Source organism: Astatotilapia calliptera, chromosome 16 (assembly GCF_900246225.1).
Source record: "Astatotilapia calliptera chromosome 16, fAstCal1.2, whole genome shotgun sequence".
NCBI classification, from domain to species: domain Eukaryota; kingdom Metazoa; phylum Chordata; class Actinopteri; order Cichliformes; family Cichlidae; genus Astatotilapia; species Astatotilapia calliptera.
Window position 1 is genome coordinate 28,090,101 of NC_039317.1, and position 16,371 is coordinate 28,106,471.

Consider the following 16,371-nt stretch of genomic DNA (forward strand, 5'->3'; position numbering starts at 1 on the left):
TTTTTTGCACTAACAAAAAGAATGATATGAGCAAAACACACTAATCTGTTAGAGGTTTAATTTGCTGCAAATACAAGAAAGAAAGGACAATTGATAGCCGATACAGGGATTAAATGTGAACATTTACAAAAATATCTTTAAACAATGTTTCAGCATGAAAACTGATAAAAGACATCTGAGGGAGAAGGGTTAGTCCGACTGCTCTGAAGCAGGAAGTTCATGGGATTAAAGTAGGAGGGGGAGGATCCAAGGCTCAGCGGGAGAACTGCCTTCGGTCGCTCTTTCCTTTGTTCACGTGTTTGAAAATTTTCGATTTCTGCACGTTTTTGGACTTCTGGTATCCAAAACCACCACCGCCACCTCGCTTCTGCAGCTTGGCTCCTTTACTGCTGTGCACGTCTGAAGAGAAACATTTAATTAAGGAGAACATCTTTCTTTTTAAAAATGATCCTCTCTATTGGAGAGCTACAACCTTTTACATGAACGTGCAATTCTGTAACATTCAGATGTTTTCAAGCATAATGAATAAAAACAAGCAGCAAAGGATACTGAGATCAACATATGGAGGAACTTTGAATCCAAATGAGAGCGCCACCATGGGGAGGTTCAGGGTGTTGATGTTGTAGATCTGTTTGAGCGAGTGGGAATCATAAGCCCTCACGTAGGACTTGTAGGCCTCCTGGGCAGACTTGTGGAGGTAGTAGTTCTTTTCGATAAGTTTCTCCAGCTGAGGGAGGACAGAGTTCAAGTCACAAAACTGCCTTTGCTATCTGAGGCATTGCTGAGTGTAAACCGCACGTTAATTCTCACCTGAGACTGGATGTCGGAGATTTTACTCCAGGAAAATTCAAACTCACTCAGTGGGACCTAGATGAGATAAAGCAGATAATGCAGACTTTAAAGAAAACTAATCAACACAAAAAAGGGACAATCAGTGTCTATGAATATCTTTTCATTGGCATGTCCTATTTTTTCCATTAAAAACATTAAAACAGGAGGTCCCCAAATCAGAGCCCTGTGGGACACCACAGCACAGTGGGAGGACTTAGATACAAAACCTTCAACAGTGACTATAAAACTATATGTGATGTAAAATTTAAAGGCAAATCCTGCTTAAAAGTCTGTATGTGTTCGTACAACTGAAATGACCAGGCAGGTGGTCAGCTCACCTTGGCCTGTTTGAGGAACCGCAGGAAGCCGAGTTCTTCTGGCCGCAGGATGAGGAGGGCGTGGCCTCGACCATCGATGCCTCTGGCAGTCCGACCCACCCTGTGGATGTACTCCTGTGGGAGAAAAATCAACCTTAAGATTAGTCCTGTTCTGGGAATTTTTGATCAAACTCAATAATTTAACATGACAAACTAATGCTGCATATGCAATAAAAAAAACCCCAAAAACTTATTGACCTTGGGGTCATCTGGAGGGTCGTACTGCACGATCCAGTCCACCTCGGGGATGTCCAGCCCTCGAGCTGCCACGTCTGTGCACAGCAGGATGCCGGAGTCAGCGTTGCAGAACTGGAAGAAGGTGGTGGTACGTTTGGTCTGCTTTTGTTTGCCCTGCGAAATGATACAAAGCAAAGGAACGCTCAGAACAGCTGCAGCTGCAGGTCAACATCTGCTCACCGTCACCCTTCAAATATCAAAGGATAAAATAAAACAAAAGAAAAACCATTTGCTTCTAACATCAGCCAACTTATTTTTCACAGGTACAACCAAAGAACTTTAACTTTTAGAGGCTCAGTTTTTTTGACCACTTGTATATTTAGATAAGATTCATGTAAGCTGCGTCTGGAGAACTTACGTGGATGGCCATGACGGGCAGGTCGATGTAGTTGAGCAGTTCATAGTGGAATTTCACAGACATGCAGGAAGAGAAGAAGACCATCAGCTTCTTCTTGCGGTTCTTCTTCAGGAAGGTGAAAAGCAGCAGGAAGCGCTTCTCTGATGGACACACCACATAGCCCTGAAACAGGAGAGAGAGAGAGAGATCACTGCATCAGCAACGAGAAAGAAGACTGAGTTCTAGCTGTTTCTGTGATTTCAGACCATCTAGTAAAACTGATGTGATTTCATGAAATACTGAAAGGATTTCAGTAAAAAGGATGAAAGGGAAACTGGCTTCTTCGGATTTGGCCTGTATGCAACAGTTTATGACTGAGTACCTGCTCGAGGCCGTCAACTGTGGCCTTGTCTTTGTTGTCGTCCACCCCGACATACAAGGGCTCCTTTTTCAGGGAGATGCGAGCCAAGTCCTCCACCTTCCTTGTCTGAGTGGCTGAAAACAGCATCGTCTGCCTCCGCTCTGAGAAACATCAAAGAGAGAAAGTAAACAGAACAGGTGAGAGGGTTTAACAACATCTGGAGTTTTAAGGACTCTCTCAGGATATTTTACACTCAGGGTTAGGATTTGATCCAAGATCAGCTAATCCTGGTAACACTGGTCAGGTTTTTTCAGCTCTTCAAAGCCAATGACAGATGTTTGAGGGTTGTGACGATGTTCGGAATTTTTTTGCTGAATTAAAAATGAATTAAACTAAAAGCACGCGCTTAGGGCAGTGGAGAGCTCATTTACTGTTTCAGAGAAAGCCAAGGCACATCAAAGAAATGAGAATAAAACATTTACAATACAAGTCTTTATAAAACAGGAAGCTGCTTCATGTCACAGGTTAGTGGTCAGTTTTTTAAATACAAAAACAGGAAACCCCACATTTCTCTTTATTTACATGTGATTCACTTCCTCTTTTAGAGTCAGAGTAAAAAGAAGCAGCACCTCTCTCTCAAAACTACGATTGGTGTTACGCCAAAAGGTCACGATGACACATTATTGGCTCTACCTGAAACATTTTTTTTTAACTGGACTGATTCCACAGTGTTTGATGTCACTAAGGTCCATGATTTAAATACGTTTAGACTGAACAAAAATGCTCATGAGTTGGTTTTACTTTGCTGCTTTGGAAATCAAAACGCTTCTTCAAAGAACTAAAAGTTTTTTGTGCCAAATCATCAACTAAATCAATGTTCATAAATTTCTCACTATTGGGTTTATTGATACTTTCACTGATACATACTCGGCAGCAGTTTGATGATCTGCTTTAGCTCCTCCTCGAAGCCCACCTCCAGGATCCGGTCAGCCTCGTCGATAATCAGACACTGCAGGTTCTTGTACATGAAGCCGGACGTGTTCTGTAGATGTGGAACAAGCCACTCAGACGGTGTTCTTCTTAAAGTATTAAAAATGAGAATGAAGAACAGAGAACTTTGTTTCTGCTCACCTGCAGGTGGTCCAGCAGGCGTCCGGGTGTGGCTACCACGATGTTGACGCCGTTGGCGAGCTTCTGGGCCTCAGCTGAGCGGTTGCTCCCTCCCATGATCAGACCGTAAGTGTGCACGTGGTGCGTCATCAGCTCCTTCAGCACGCCGTAGGTCTGCATGGCCAGCTCGCGTGTAGGAGACAGGATGATGACGCCGGTGCCTGAGATGAAAGAGAGCAGTTACAGAGTTAGCGAGTGAGAAAGAGGAGGATGAAGCTAAGCAGGAGACGAGGAGACTCAGACAGCAGCTCACCATTCCTGGGCATGAACTTGAGTTTGTAGATGAGCTCGATGCACGGAATGAGGAAGGCCAGAGTTTTACCGCTGCCTGTCTTTGCCGCAGCCAGGACATCCCTGCAGAGTGGAGCAAACGATTTCATGTTATTCCGCCGCCTCGGCTGAGCAGCTCAGAGTCTAAGTGGACAACCAACCCACCTTCCCTCCAGCAGAGGGCGGATGCTTTTGTGCTGGATCTCGGTCATGTGCTCGAAGCCCATGCCCTTCACTCCCTTCAGCGTGTTCTCGCTAACTATACTGGCGAGAGAGGCAAAGGATGTGTCCTCGAACGCCCCTGAAACAGACGGAGAATTGTGGATTTTCCATATTACATCATGGTTTGATTATGCACAGGTTTATAGTGCTTCTGCCATGAATGTATTTAGTACAATACTTGAATGTCATCATAAAAAGACATAAGATAAAAGCAGTTGTGAGGTTTTGCTGACTGACCAGACTAGAAACAGTCTCAAAGATCAACTTCTTCCAGTGATCCAGGAGCAATTTGGTGACATTCTGTACAATTTCCAGCATTACGGTGCCCCATGTCACAAGGCAAAGTGACTCAGAGGTCATTAGATTAACATAGTCTGATCCAGAATCTACGCTCAGTCCTTAAAAAACAGATTGACATGCAGAACAAGGCAGGAGTGGATCTCCACCAGGAGCTGATCTGTTTATTTACAAATACACAATGTTTGCCGTCTAATGATTTAAATTGTTTCCCAACAAGTTAAAGCTGTTTTACCCTGTACGAATGAAAGACCTTGCAGATTTTTTTTTTATTATCATTTAATAATTAATATCTCTATTATTATCCTTGGGCAAGATACTAACCCCATGTTTGCCTACTGGTGGTGGTCAGAGGGCCCGGTGGCGCCAGTGTCCGGCAGCCTCGCCTCTGTCAGTGCGCCCCAGGGCAGCTGTGGCTACAATGTAGCTTGCCATTGCCAGTGTGTGAATGTGTGTGTGAATGGGTGAATGACTGAATGTAGTGTAAAGCGCTTTGGGGTCCTTAGGGACTGAGTAAAGTGCTATAAAAATGCAGGCCATTTACTATTCACTTGAAACTGACCAAAGAAAAAATTATTTTCTCTTCTGTTTGTGTTCTTCTATAAATCTTGAAGCTTTTGACTGGTCAGAATTAAGATTTTAGTTTCTTATAAATACTGTTTATTTTATTTGAAAACACATTTACAGTACATTTATCATTTTCCAGTAGAAAATAAATAATATTCAAGTCAAGAGTAACCTCAACTTCACTTGGGAGCAAAAAGGAATCTTTAAGCTTGACAGTGGTTTTAGTGATTTGAATTATTATATTATTATATTATAATATTGTGATATAGTTATTGACTAAGATGTAAAAATTGTGATACAATTTTTCTTCCATATCAGCAAGCCCAAGCTGAACAGGTGTAAGGAAGTGTCCAGTGTGTATTATAAACAGAGCAGAGATACGGTTTGATTCAGCGTGTCCTTACAGTCGTTCCTGTCAGAGGCGTCACTAAAGACGCCGCCCACAAAGACCACCGTAAGAGTTTCTGTATGCCTCAGCTGACACCCGGCTCATGATGGAAGCAGCGACCGGGCAACACATGAAGGCAGCACGGCAGAGCCGGCCTCTCCTGTTAACCGCCTCATATGCAATTAACCTGATTCACTCAGTACCTGTGAGTCCACACGGCAGCTCAGGCTCATCTTCCTCCTCTTCTTGTGGTTTGTCAGCAGCTGCATCTCCATTGTCATCTGCTACTTCTTCCTCCTCCGTGTCCTCCTCCCCATTTTCTTCTTCTTTTGCAGTTTTGCTCTTTTTCACGGCTTCAATCAGAACATGGACATTAACCGAAGCACCAACAAAGCAAACTTGAGTGTGTTACCCGTATAAAGGGCTCTGTTTTTACCTGGAGGTTCAGCACCCTCAGCCAGCTGCTTCCTTTTCGCTTTCTTCTTCATCTGAGTTTCCTCTGTGCTGGTCCCTTCCACTGGTCCCTCTTCCTCCTCCTGATTCTTCTTCTTCTTCTGTTTCTTCTTTAGCTCTCTGGGTACCTCCTCCTGGAGGCCGTTTGAGCTCACCGTCAGACTCACTGGAAGTATGATCAAAGTTTGTTGCTAATAAACCCCAAAGGAAAACTCTGGAAGCCTGGTTAGCACAGTGCTAGCTAAATTGTTTTGTATACTAATCTTTTGAGCTAGTATGCGGCGAAATGCGCATGCAGTTGTGTAGCAGAGAAAATATACCTGCATGCGCAGCTACAGTGAACCCAAACTCAGATTTAAACCTTAGAAGAGTAAAAAAAGTTAGAAACGGACCAGGGAAGAGCGCTACCTGTTAGCTTAGCCTGCGACATCAGCGTTTACCTAGCCATCAAACACTCACCATCTTCTCCTTCTTCTCCATCTTCTCCTGTTACTTCGTCTTCCCGCTTCTTCTTCTTCTGCAATTTGCGCTCTCTGTCCTTCTCGTTTCGCTTCTGGATCTTCTTTCGGAGAAGCTTCATCTGGAGGTCCGCCATGGTTACCGAGAACACGGCGCACACGTGTGTATGTGAATGACGCTCAGGACCCCTCAGTGGAACAGAGACAGATAGCGGCCCGCAGCGCCTGACTGAAAATCAAAAAGGACCCCGCGTGCTGTGAAAACAACCGAGATAATGCCTAAAAGAAAAGACACCTGAACACGGGAAAAATAATGAAATAAAGATAATCAACACTGAAGTGTGGAGTAATAATCATTAAATAATATGAAACATTTAAGGCACTACAGTTAGGGTACTAAAACACATTATCAGCAAGCTTTACTTATAAATCACCAAAAACTTTTTTCCCCGTTTTCTGTTTTTTTTTTTGTTTTTACAATTTTTAATTGATTTTATTATTTATTTTTAAATAAACAAATAAGATATATTCTTTTGTGGCAGGAAGTTTGCATACATTGATGGAAATGAATGTATGCACAAATGACTGAAGACGCTATTAAGAAAAAATAAATAAATACATTTTAAAAATTAAATTTCTTTAATGTTAATTTTGCAGGGTGGAAATGCTGGAATAATAAATTAGTCTTGAAATACTGTTTTAGGATTAAGGTAGAAATTTGCCTTTTTAAAAAGTATAAGCATAAATTTGGGGTTTAATTTGCAGTCCTGTTAGTTCAGGAGGAGCTGTGACTTACAGATCCTTTCCAAATAATTAGGATATCATGGAAGAGTTTGGTTATTTCCATAATTCTATTCAAAACAATAAACTTTCATAGATTATAGATTCAGGGCCCACAACTTAAACGATTTCAAGTGCTTATTTGTACATAATTTGGGCTTCCAGCTCATAAAACCCACAAAAACAGGATTTCAAAAAATTAGAATACTGTGAAGACATCAGCCCAAATTTTACAGGGCATGAATGTTTTAAACGGAGTTTCACACATAACTCATCTACTAACCTGAAAGCACCTGCACAGGTTTCCCCAGGTGTCATTAAATCGCTTCACTCAGTCACTTTTTTTTTTCCTGCAAAAAATGAGACGTTAATGGTGAGGTCTTCACAGCATTCAAATTTTTTGAAATCCTGTTTTCGTGGGTTTTATGAGCTGGAAGCCCAAATTATGTACAAATAAACACTACTTGAAGTACTTGAAATCATTTAAGTTGTGGGCTCTGAATCTATAATCTATGAAAGTTTAATGTTTTGAATAGAATTATGGAAATAAACTTTTCCATGATATTTGAATTTTTGGGAAAGGGTCTGTGGTGGGTTTCCATGCTTCCATCTGCAGGACAGGGGGGGGAAACTGCAAATATTTCCTCATAAATCCATCACAGCTGTGTTTAGAGCTGGACAGGTTACTAATCCATAAAGAAAAGGGCCAACAAGGCTGAAAACAAGAGATTCTTTATTCACAACAGAAAATCCAAACAAGATTCAGACAAGTTTTTTTTTCTTCTTTTAGCTGGGTAACAAAGAGAGCTGCCTTGTGTTTAAAGCTAATTTCCTCATCTTATTCAGTTTTCTGAATGAAGACCATCCAAAAGTTCAACTACAGGCTTATAAACATTTACTTTGCAAAGGCAGAGATGTGTCTTTAGTTTAAATTCTAGCTATGGTGGCCCTGAGGTGAAAGATCCAAAAATAAAAGAAAAACTAGAAAAAAAATGACAGCCTTCTCTTCCATCCCTCCAAACCCTGCTCATCTTGCCCCGACAGACTCTCAAGTCAGTCCATGGCTAAAGGCTCATCTTCAATCTTTACTAAATCTGGCTCCCCATCTTTTTTAATCTCAAACACCTGAAGAATAACCTGAGGCCCGTTTGCGCTCAACCCCTCTGCTGACTGCCCTGGATCGACAGGTGGTGCTAACTGACTCCTGGACACCCTCCTATTCTCCTCCCGCCTCTGCGACCTGCTTCCAGTCCTATGCCCTTTGTTCCTCCTCTTCCTCAGAAGCCTCTGGCTCCAGGAGATGTTTGAATACAGCTGCAGAGGATTGCAGCAGCTTTGCGTGCCATTCCCAGTCACTGAGGATGGCGCTTGAACACACCGCCTCCGCATGTCCTCCTCCACCGCTTTGAACACCAGGTCTGTGATGTCTCTGCGGAGCCTCATAAGCAGCACAGGGTCTTCAACCTGCCGCATGTCAGCCAGCATGACCTCAGCAAACTGGTTGAGGACGTCGTGTTTGGGTGCCGTTTTAACAGGTTGATTGTCTTCATCGCGATGATGCGGACAACTCAGAGACACGACCTCTGTGACCCGAGGCTGTGGACACTGAAGTGGGGCGAAGCTCGGGGCAGAGTCCATAGACTGGGGCTCATCCAAGTCTTGGCCACCTCCATCTGCATCCAGCTGGCTGCTTACTGAGCTGCCCATCTCCTGATCAATGTTCCCCTCAGTCTTCAACTCCTCTTCATCCTTCTCATTATGATCCACAAAGTTGTCCGCCTGCAAACAAAACAAACAAACAAAAAAAAAAAACATGCAGTTTAGAGGATTTATAGATATATAGATAAAGCTACCCTGTGATGATGACAGCATCAGTCGCTATGGAGCAGGCTATCAGTCCGAGCTGTCCAGCTGTATCCTCCTTTTATGCTGTTCAATAGGCTACTGAAGTTTAAACTTTTTAAAATTATGCAAAATTGCAAAACTCTTAGCTATGTCTCTAATAAAACCTCTGTAACTTTGCTCTGTTTCACTTCAGCAGCATCAGGCAATGTTCATATGTTGATTAATGGTTTTCTTTCGTTTTTGATCTACTGCACACAGAATATTTTTATCAAATCCCAGGCCAGGAAAGTCGCCTTCACGTTTTTCTGTGTTTTATCCTCAGTTACTTTGACACAAAGGCATCTTCTATGATGCTTACACCTTTGATAAAGTCTCGCAAGTGTCATCTTTCTTTTTACAGAAATAAAAATATGGAAATGTACAGATGCATGATCTGAATTGTAATATTTCTGACTGGGGCAAAATTTCCCCCGATTCCTCGATTCGAGACCTTGTGAATCGGATTGATTCTAGAAATCAGTGACGATACCCAGCACCATTGATTACCTCTAACTGAGACTTGTGTGAAAACCTCTGCACAAAGTTTCATGATTCAAAGCCGTGTATACTTGCTAGCATCTGCCTACTGGGAACGAACCCTCCTGGGTAGCGTTCTTCTGCCAGATTTGTTGAAAAGAATTTCCTCTTCCTACCTGCAAGCAGCCTTTCAGAAAATGAGTCGTTTGAGAGAAGAAGAACAAGCTGCAAAATTGTTTTTATATCTGACCCTGAAAAACTAGTTCAATTATTTAATTCTTACAGGCATTACTATTTTGACTCATTATTATCAGGATGTCCTCAAAACTCCTTGAATTTAATCATTAATTATTATTAATATCTGGCACTCTTTCACAGTGCGTCTTTTGTCCTGTCTCCTTCTCCTCAGCCAGCTCCCTCTCCCCTCCCTTAGCCTAGTTCTTCCAGTTAAAAAGGACAATTTCCTCCCCACTGTCACCAAGTGCTTGCTCATAGAGGGTAGTCTGAATCTTGTTGTTTCTTTCTAATATTAAAAGAAATAAAATGGCTTTGCAAACACATCAGACCCAGAACAACTTAAGTACTTATTTTGAATTGAATATTTGCGCTCCACCATCTGAGAAACTATCCGGTTTCGATGTTCATTTGCTGTTCAATGCAGCGGGAGGTCGTCTGCTGCATTTATCAGTTTTGCTGTTGACTATGTTTCAGTTAAAGTCCTTAAAACTATATTAAAACATTTAAAGGCAAAAATGTAAAATGCTAAAAAAATGCTTGATCATTCTCATGAAGTCTTCCAAAAATTTCACATTAGACACAGCCCTCTGAGTTATTCTAAATATAAAGGACTTGCTGCTGCAACTTTAACGTCTGCCCCCCCAATTTTCTCACCGATTGATGTTGTTATTTCTTTAAACTGTGATAAGGACCTTCTTTAATATTTAGGAAATGTATTTTTCTCTTTGCAGACTTACCAGAGATGAATATCCTTTCCTGCGAACTATGTAAGGCCTCAAGAAACAGAGTTTCTCCCTCAGCTTCTCCTGCTGTCCAGCGCTCAGCTTCTCCTGCTCTCCAGCGCTCAGCTTCTCCTGCTCTCCAGCGCTCAGCTTCTCCTGCTCTCCAGCGCACAGCTTCTCCTGCTCTCCAGCGCACAGCTTCTCCTGCTCTCCAGCGCACAGCTTCTCCTGCTCTCCAGCGCTCAGCTTCTCCTGCTCTCCAGCGCTCAGCTTCTCCTGCTCTCCAGCGCTCAGCTTCTCCTGCTCTCCAGCGCTCAGCTTCTCCTGCTCTCCAGCGCTCAGCTTCTCCTGCTCTCCAGCGCTCAGCTTCTCCGGGTGATACAGCACCCTCCCGTACTGTGTCCGCAGAGACCTGGTCCTCCTCTCCACATCAGACACTGGAGAAAACACGAGACACATGCAGTCGTGAGAGTGCCTAACGGTGCATACTTGTTATGGTAAATAAGAATAACTTTATTTATCCCGAGGGAAATTCTTTTGTCATGTACATGCTCAAAGTAGCAGGAGAGCCAGAGGAACAGATAAATAAGATATACACAATAAGAATAGTAGTGCAAATGCGATAAATGCGATTCTTCTTACTGAATCGAGTTTGAATGAGTCACTCACCAAGATGAATCGGATTTTTTGAGTCAGTTGCCTAGAGAGTGCAAAAGTTTTTACATTTTCACTCAAACTTAATTTGTTTCTCTTTTCATATATATCCATAAGCAACTATTTTTATAAAACATTAAAAAAAATTAAGATTTCTAAAGGGAACATGTATTTTTATATTATTAGTATTTTCCTCAGATGTGTCAAATATATATTTTCTCATCTAAATGTCCACAGAGCTGTGAGCCAGGGGGCGGTAATGCGCCTTAACATTGGTGGCCAACCAAGAAGAAGAAGCTGTGAGCCACAAGGGAGAGGGTGAGTGAATGGCTGTGTCCCAATTAAGGGACCGCACGCTTGAAGTACGCATTTTGAGTGCGATTATGTCACCGCCACGCGACGACGGCTGTCCCAATTTGAAGTGTACTTCAAATGCATACTCCAAATGCACCGTCGATTTCCCCAAATATCAAGCGTGGTCCGGTGCACGCTTCGTGGTCCCATATATCCCACAATTCATAGCACGGCGGTGGGTGTGGATAATTTTGCCGCAAAATACGGCAGAAGGGAGCGGCCGAAGAGTGAACTGTCAAAAGTAAGTACAGAATATCATGTCACTTATATATGTGCAAATGTTTAATAATGAAGAACATTAAAACATTACTGTTGGCCACAGGTCGGCAAAGTTATGTGACATTAGTGATGTTTGTACTTTCAGCGTTTACTTGGTTTTAAAGCCTCTACACACACACACATACATACACACATACAGTTGACCTTAATCTTACAGAGAATGTGATGATTTTATGGATAATTAAAGTCAGTCATGTATCCACAAACACAACAAGCTGAAAGTCCGTGATGCTGCTCGGTTTGCAGTCCTGAATATCACAGCACAAGCAGGATTCACTGCACTGTTAATGTTAGCTATGTTATATTGCTGCCTCTGTTCGGTGGTGTCGAGCCAAACGGACTTTAACGTGTGTTTGAACGAGCTGACGGTTTACTCGTTAAGCACATCATCTGTGAGGCTTTGCACCCCTGATGATCCACCAGGATAAACTCAGCAGTGTGTGAGGAAGAGGAGGAGGAAGAGCCAGCAGCAGCTGACAGACGGAGAGAATAGACCGACTGAAACAAGTTTAATATTCAGAAGCCTAAAGTATGTATCAGCAGCAGAATGGACCTAAAAATAAATGTTTGTTTCAGTTCTATGAAGCTTTGAGTATTTTGGATTAGTAGCACTGCTGTGTTTGTTGCATCATATTGTTGTAATTGTTTATATGCTTTATATATTCTGAGGTAAGTTGATCTATAGTGTTACATCATATTCTATATGGATGTTATGTGTTTGTATACTTTCTGCCCAGTTTGACCCATTTAGCAGAAGTCAGCCTGTTTAAGGCTCTGATATCTATTCTGTATGACTTAAGCAGTTATGACGAGGTGTGATTTTCTCACCCAATAAAGGAATATTTAATATATCAGTCTACTCTTCATTCTATCAGAAACAGTTTTCACAGCTTGTACATTTTCCTTTTTACACATATATGTGAGCATTGAGCCAAATGTAATAATGCCAACATATTAAATGAACAATATTTGTCTCTTATGTATAACACATCTATATATACACTGTCAAAGATACTTGTCTTTGAGTGAAGATTTAAGGTGATAGGAAATATAAATAACTGCAACTTGAATCTTTGACCCAGAGTTCAAGCTCACTGCTGTAATATATCCTGTATATTTTATTTTTACATTACCACAGTGAGATGACTTTAGTCTCATGACCAACATTAGCTAATTGTTATTTACTAACTAATCTTGAAATGACTGTTCAGTACAGAAATGAAACCCAACTATCATGTTTTACAGTCCTGTGGTCTTAGCCTCAGATATTCAACTAATCAAAGTGATGTCATGACAAAAATGAATGACCAACAAAACATTTTTTCTCCTTCATTTAGGACACACAATGCTGTATGTAACGTTTCTCGCAGTTAGTATCATGGTTGCTAGGCAACCTGAGCAGCGCAAAGGGGGCTAGACCGGCCCATTTCACAGGCCTCTCACCTCCGCACTTCTCCTACTTATAGTGTGCATGCTTCAAGCATGCAGACCCTGAATTGGGACACAGCCATCGATTTGTTCATGCTAAGATTCAGCACAGGAAAGGGGGGGGGGGGGGGGGGGGGGCCTGAGTGACTCAAATGTTCTGTTAGCATGTTAGCAGAGCGATGCTTCTACTCAGAGTTTGTTCTTACAATTCAGAGCAGAAATGTTTTTGTTAAGAAACTGGCAGTTGTTTCCCCCCCGCAATTTTTATTATAAGCTAGATATATTTGTACTAATGAAATTAGTTTGCTAACAGCAACAGGGATGAGTCAGTGAATGAGTCAGTTGGGTTTGTGAATCATGATTCACGAGTCAGTAAAGTGCTTCTCGAGTATTGAACGATTCGTTCATGATTCGCACATCACTAGAGCACACACACCGAACGCGACAGAAGCATCAGAATCAGAATACTTTATTGATCCCTGGGGGAAATTATTTATATATACCTATATGAGAACATGCATAAATTAACTGCCTACATTAATTCATTGTAAACATACCTTCTGACTGGGACTTCGCTGCTGCCTCTTCGGGCTGTCTCTGGTCCTCGGGAAGGATGTTCTCCAGGGTCCGCACCATATTGCAGCTAGTCTCCCGCGGGGTGAGGAAGGGGTCCAGAAACCCCATGACCGTGTAGAACCTCCATTTCCTCCCCTTTACTGCTGCAGAACCACTACTCTTCTCCTTAACTACCCTCTTCTCCTTGGAGTATGTGTCCCTGAGGCTCTTCCACTTTCTCCTGCAGATGTCCTCTGAATAAACACATTCTCTTGTTAGCGGAAAGGTATTTGTACATCAGTGGGAAATAGTGGGACAGTAGGCGGGCTTGCTAGCTTTGACGCGGCTTCCCCGGGTCAGTGAAAAAATTTAAAAAGAGAAATTAATGAACTTACCAGGTTGCCCTATATCTTTACATATCTTTCTCCAAGCTAGGTCCTTTTTATTCCTGTCTCGGTAGAAAGCACAGTTGATGTCATACAGCTCTGGGTGGCTGGCTACTGCCTTGATGAGCCTTTCCCACATATTGAATGAAGAACAAATGACTTTGGCTGGACCTGCCCCTTTGAACTAGGCCAGAGCGTCGCGTCACCAGGTTCCTGATTGGTTGTCGTGGCGCGACTTGAAGCTGGGGTCCGGTTTTTTCCAACTTGAGCGGCAGATGCGATAAGCACGAATGCATAAAATGCAGCGTGTATTTTATTTTGCGTCAGTCGCGATACTTGGTCGCGCGAATCAGGCAGAAAGCGATTTCGCAATGCAAATCTACTTGTGAAGTTTAGCGGGACCCCCAGTCGCGCTCCTCGCGCTCCTCCAGTTACTTCTTCTTTTTCTGTATAGGGTTTATTGGCGGTTGGCAAACAGCAAAACGGTGCATTACCACCACCAACTGGTGTGGAGTGTCCTCAGTTGACTTTACATGTAAACCAGAAGCTCTTCTTCTTCTTCTTCTTGACGGAGGCTCGCGAGATGGCGGACTGAGCAGTGGCATCTGTCTGAACCAGTGAGTGTTTTCTACAGTCAATGGTAGAAACCCAGGTACGGGCTGACATCTGACTAAAAAAGGAATACACAGTGGAACATTTCGGATGATGGGACTTTTACCTCAAGACTTTCCTACTCCACCTCCTAAACCTGTTCTTTAAAGCTATTCATGTGTTCCGTGTTCCAATTGAAAACTAACATTTCTTTTTTTCCCTTTAACACAAGGGAACTTAAAGACTCAATTAAGCATAAAGCTGTTTTCTGTTCTGCAAGGGGCGACAGGCAAATTGTTTTTTTTTTCCTCCAGGAAACTCATTCTGAGGAATCTGATGTGAAGTTTTGGTCACAACAGAGATAAAAAAAAATTTTTAATCATGGTACAAACAGGTCTGCTGCAGCAGACCTGTTTGTACCATGATTTGTAATGGTATGTTTGATGTTATGTTTAATCATTTGTACCATGATTTGTAATGCCTTGGAGTAGAAAATAGTAATGCTTTATTAAAATTTAAAACTAAAGTACAGTACTTGAATGTGTGTATTGTGTCTACTGTTTACAAATATTTCTAACTTTTATTTGAATATTCAGTTTCCTACCATCTTCTCTTAAAGGGTAATTGCCAGGTATCCCGCCCTCCCCCTTTGCACACACATGCACACAAAGAAAACAGACAGTATAATTATACAAACAGTATAATTATACAAACAGTATAATTCACAGCCTCATTATAGTGAATAAATATTTATGCTATTTACACCATCAAACTTAGATTGCTAAGGATGAAGAACCTTTTGTTCTTTAAAGAACCATTTGCAATAGCTGAAGAACCATCCACAAAATAAAAAGGTTCTTTGACGTATGATGGTTCTTTAAAGAACCATGAAGACATCTGAAGAACCATTTAAGAACCATAATTTTTCTGAGTGTGGGGTTGTTTCAACAGATGTCCTGGTAGGTTTTTGTGCAATATGGCAGACAAAGATGGACATTGGGTTGCCTGTGTGTTAAATACTGATAATACTCTCATTATTTTGATCAATGTTTATGGATTCAACAATGATCAAGAGAATAAGAACCTTTTGTATCAAATTTCTACAGTTATAAAGGAACTTAATACCAAATTCCCCACTGATTATATTGTAGTTGGAGGTGATTTCAATGTGACTCCCGAATGAATGGTTGGATAGATGGCCTTCAAAATTTTCAAGAGAACATAAAAACCCAATATTTGAAATTTTCGCTAATGATACTAAATTAATAGATGTATGGAGATACTTAAACAAAGATGTCAAACAATTCACCTGGCACAAACCTAATGGTCAAAGCAGGTCACGTATTGATTATTGGTTGGTATCCAACTCAATTTTACAATAGGTTAAGGAAACAGTTATCTCTAATGGCCCCATAAGTGACCATTGCACCATTATGCTAAGATTATAAAGCAAAGACCAAAACAACACATTTAAGGATTATTGGAAATTTAAGTCTCAGATGCTGAGAAATGAGGAGTATTGTAATTCTATTAAAAAATAATAATTTTAGATATCCAGAATGACGAAGCCATCAATACACCGATACTCAAATGGGAATATCTTAAATTTAGAATCAGAAAAACCTCAGTCACATTCGGTAAAAAGTTAAACAGACAAAGGAAAGAAGGGGAATCAAACGTAGTAAAAGAACTTATGAATCTTTATGGCAAATTGAACTGGACTGAGGAAAAAAAAGGAAAAATTAACAACTTACAATCTAAATTGGACAAAATATACCTTCATAGAGCCAACGGCACTTATTTGCGATCCAAAGCCAAGTGGATAGAAGAGGGTGAAAAGAACACTGCCTATTTTTGCAATCTAGAAAAACGTAAACAAGAATATAATTCAGTATGTAACCTAATAATCAACGGAGAGGAATGTACAGACCCTAAAAGCATTTCAAATGAAGTATTTACTTTTTACAGTAACCTTTATAAGTCTTCATACTCAGAACAAATTATCACCTCCTTCTTTGACAAAATCAGTATTTGGATTTCAGTAATTGATGATAAT

General features: G+C 41.4%; 2 protein-coding genes across 2 annotated transcripts; both read right to left on the bottom strand.

The window, feature by feature from the left end:
• Positions 1-41: 41 nt before the first annotated feature.
• Positions 42-6,185, bottom strand: ddx18 (DEAD (Asp-Glu-Ala-Asp) box polypeptide 18). The gene is made up of 14 exons (XM_026144353.1): positions 5,970-6,185; positions 5,494-5,676; positions 5,261-5,410; positions 3,749-3,884; positions 3,567-3,667; positions 3,275-3,474; positions 3,071-3,185; positions 2,165-2,304; positions 1,804-1,965; positions 1,407-1,559; positions 1,170-1,283; positions 811-867; positions 550-727; positions 42-399 (listed from the first exon to the last, which is right to left on the bottom strand). The coding sequence occupies exons 1-14, from the start codon at positions 6,103-6,105 to the stop codon at positions 254-256; spliced, it is 1,971 nt and encodes a 656-aa protein (XP_026000138.1). The 5' UTR covers positions 6,106-6,185; the 3' UTR covers positions 42-253.
• A 1,059-nt stretch (positions 6,186-7,244) lies between these two features.
• Positions 7,245-14,241, bottom strand: LOC113007875 (uncharacterized). Its single transcript, XM_026144889.1, has 4 exons — positions 13,734-14,241; positions 13,341-13,592; positions 10,084-10,505; positions 7,245-8,527 (listed from the first exon to the last, which is right to left on the bottom strand). Exons 1-4 carry the CDS (start codon positions 13,861-13,863, stop codon positions 7,802-7,804), a joined length of 1,530 nt encoding a protein of 509 aa, XP_026000674.1. The 5' UTR covers positions 13,864-14,241; the 3' UTR covers positions 7,245-7,801.
• Positions 14,242-16,371: the final 2,130 nt, after the last annotated feature.

Excerpts from the sequence above, each read along its gene's own strand:
- ddx18 (XM_026144353.1), bottom strand. The coding sequence starts at position 6,105 with ATGGCGGACCTCCAGATGAAGCTTCTCCGAAAGAAGATCCAGAAGCGA. Across the intron at positions 5,677-5,969 it reads TGGAGAAGAAGGAGAAGATG|TGAGTCTGACGGTGAGCTCA; the intron begins GTGAGTGTTTGA and ends TCATACTTCCAG. Across the intron at positions 5,411-5,493 it reads TGAGGGTGCTGAACCTCCAG|CCGTGAAAAAGAGCAAAACT; the intron begins GTAAAAACAGAG and ends TTCTGATTGAAG.
- LOC113007875 (XM_026144889.1), bottom strand. The coding sequence starts at position 13,863 with ATGTGGGAAAGGCTCATCAAGGCAGTAGCCAGCCACCCAGAGCTGTAT. Across the intron at positions 13,593-13,733 it reads TAAAGATATAGGGCAACCTG|AGGACATCTGCAGGAGAAAG; the intron begins GTAAGTTCATTA and ends GTGTTTATTCAG. Across the intron at positions 10,506-13,340 it reads AGCGAAGTCCCAGTCAGAAG|TGTCTGATGTGGAGAGGAGG; the intron begins GTATGTTTACAA and ends TGTTTTCTCCAG.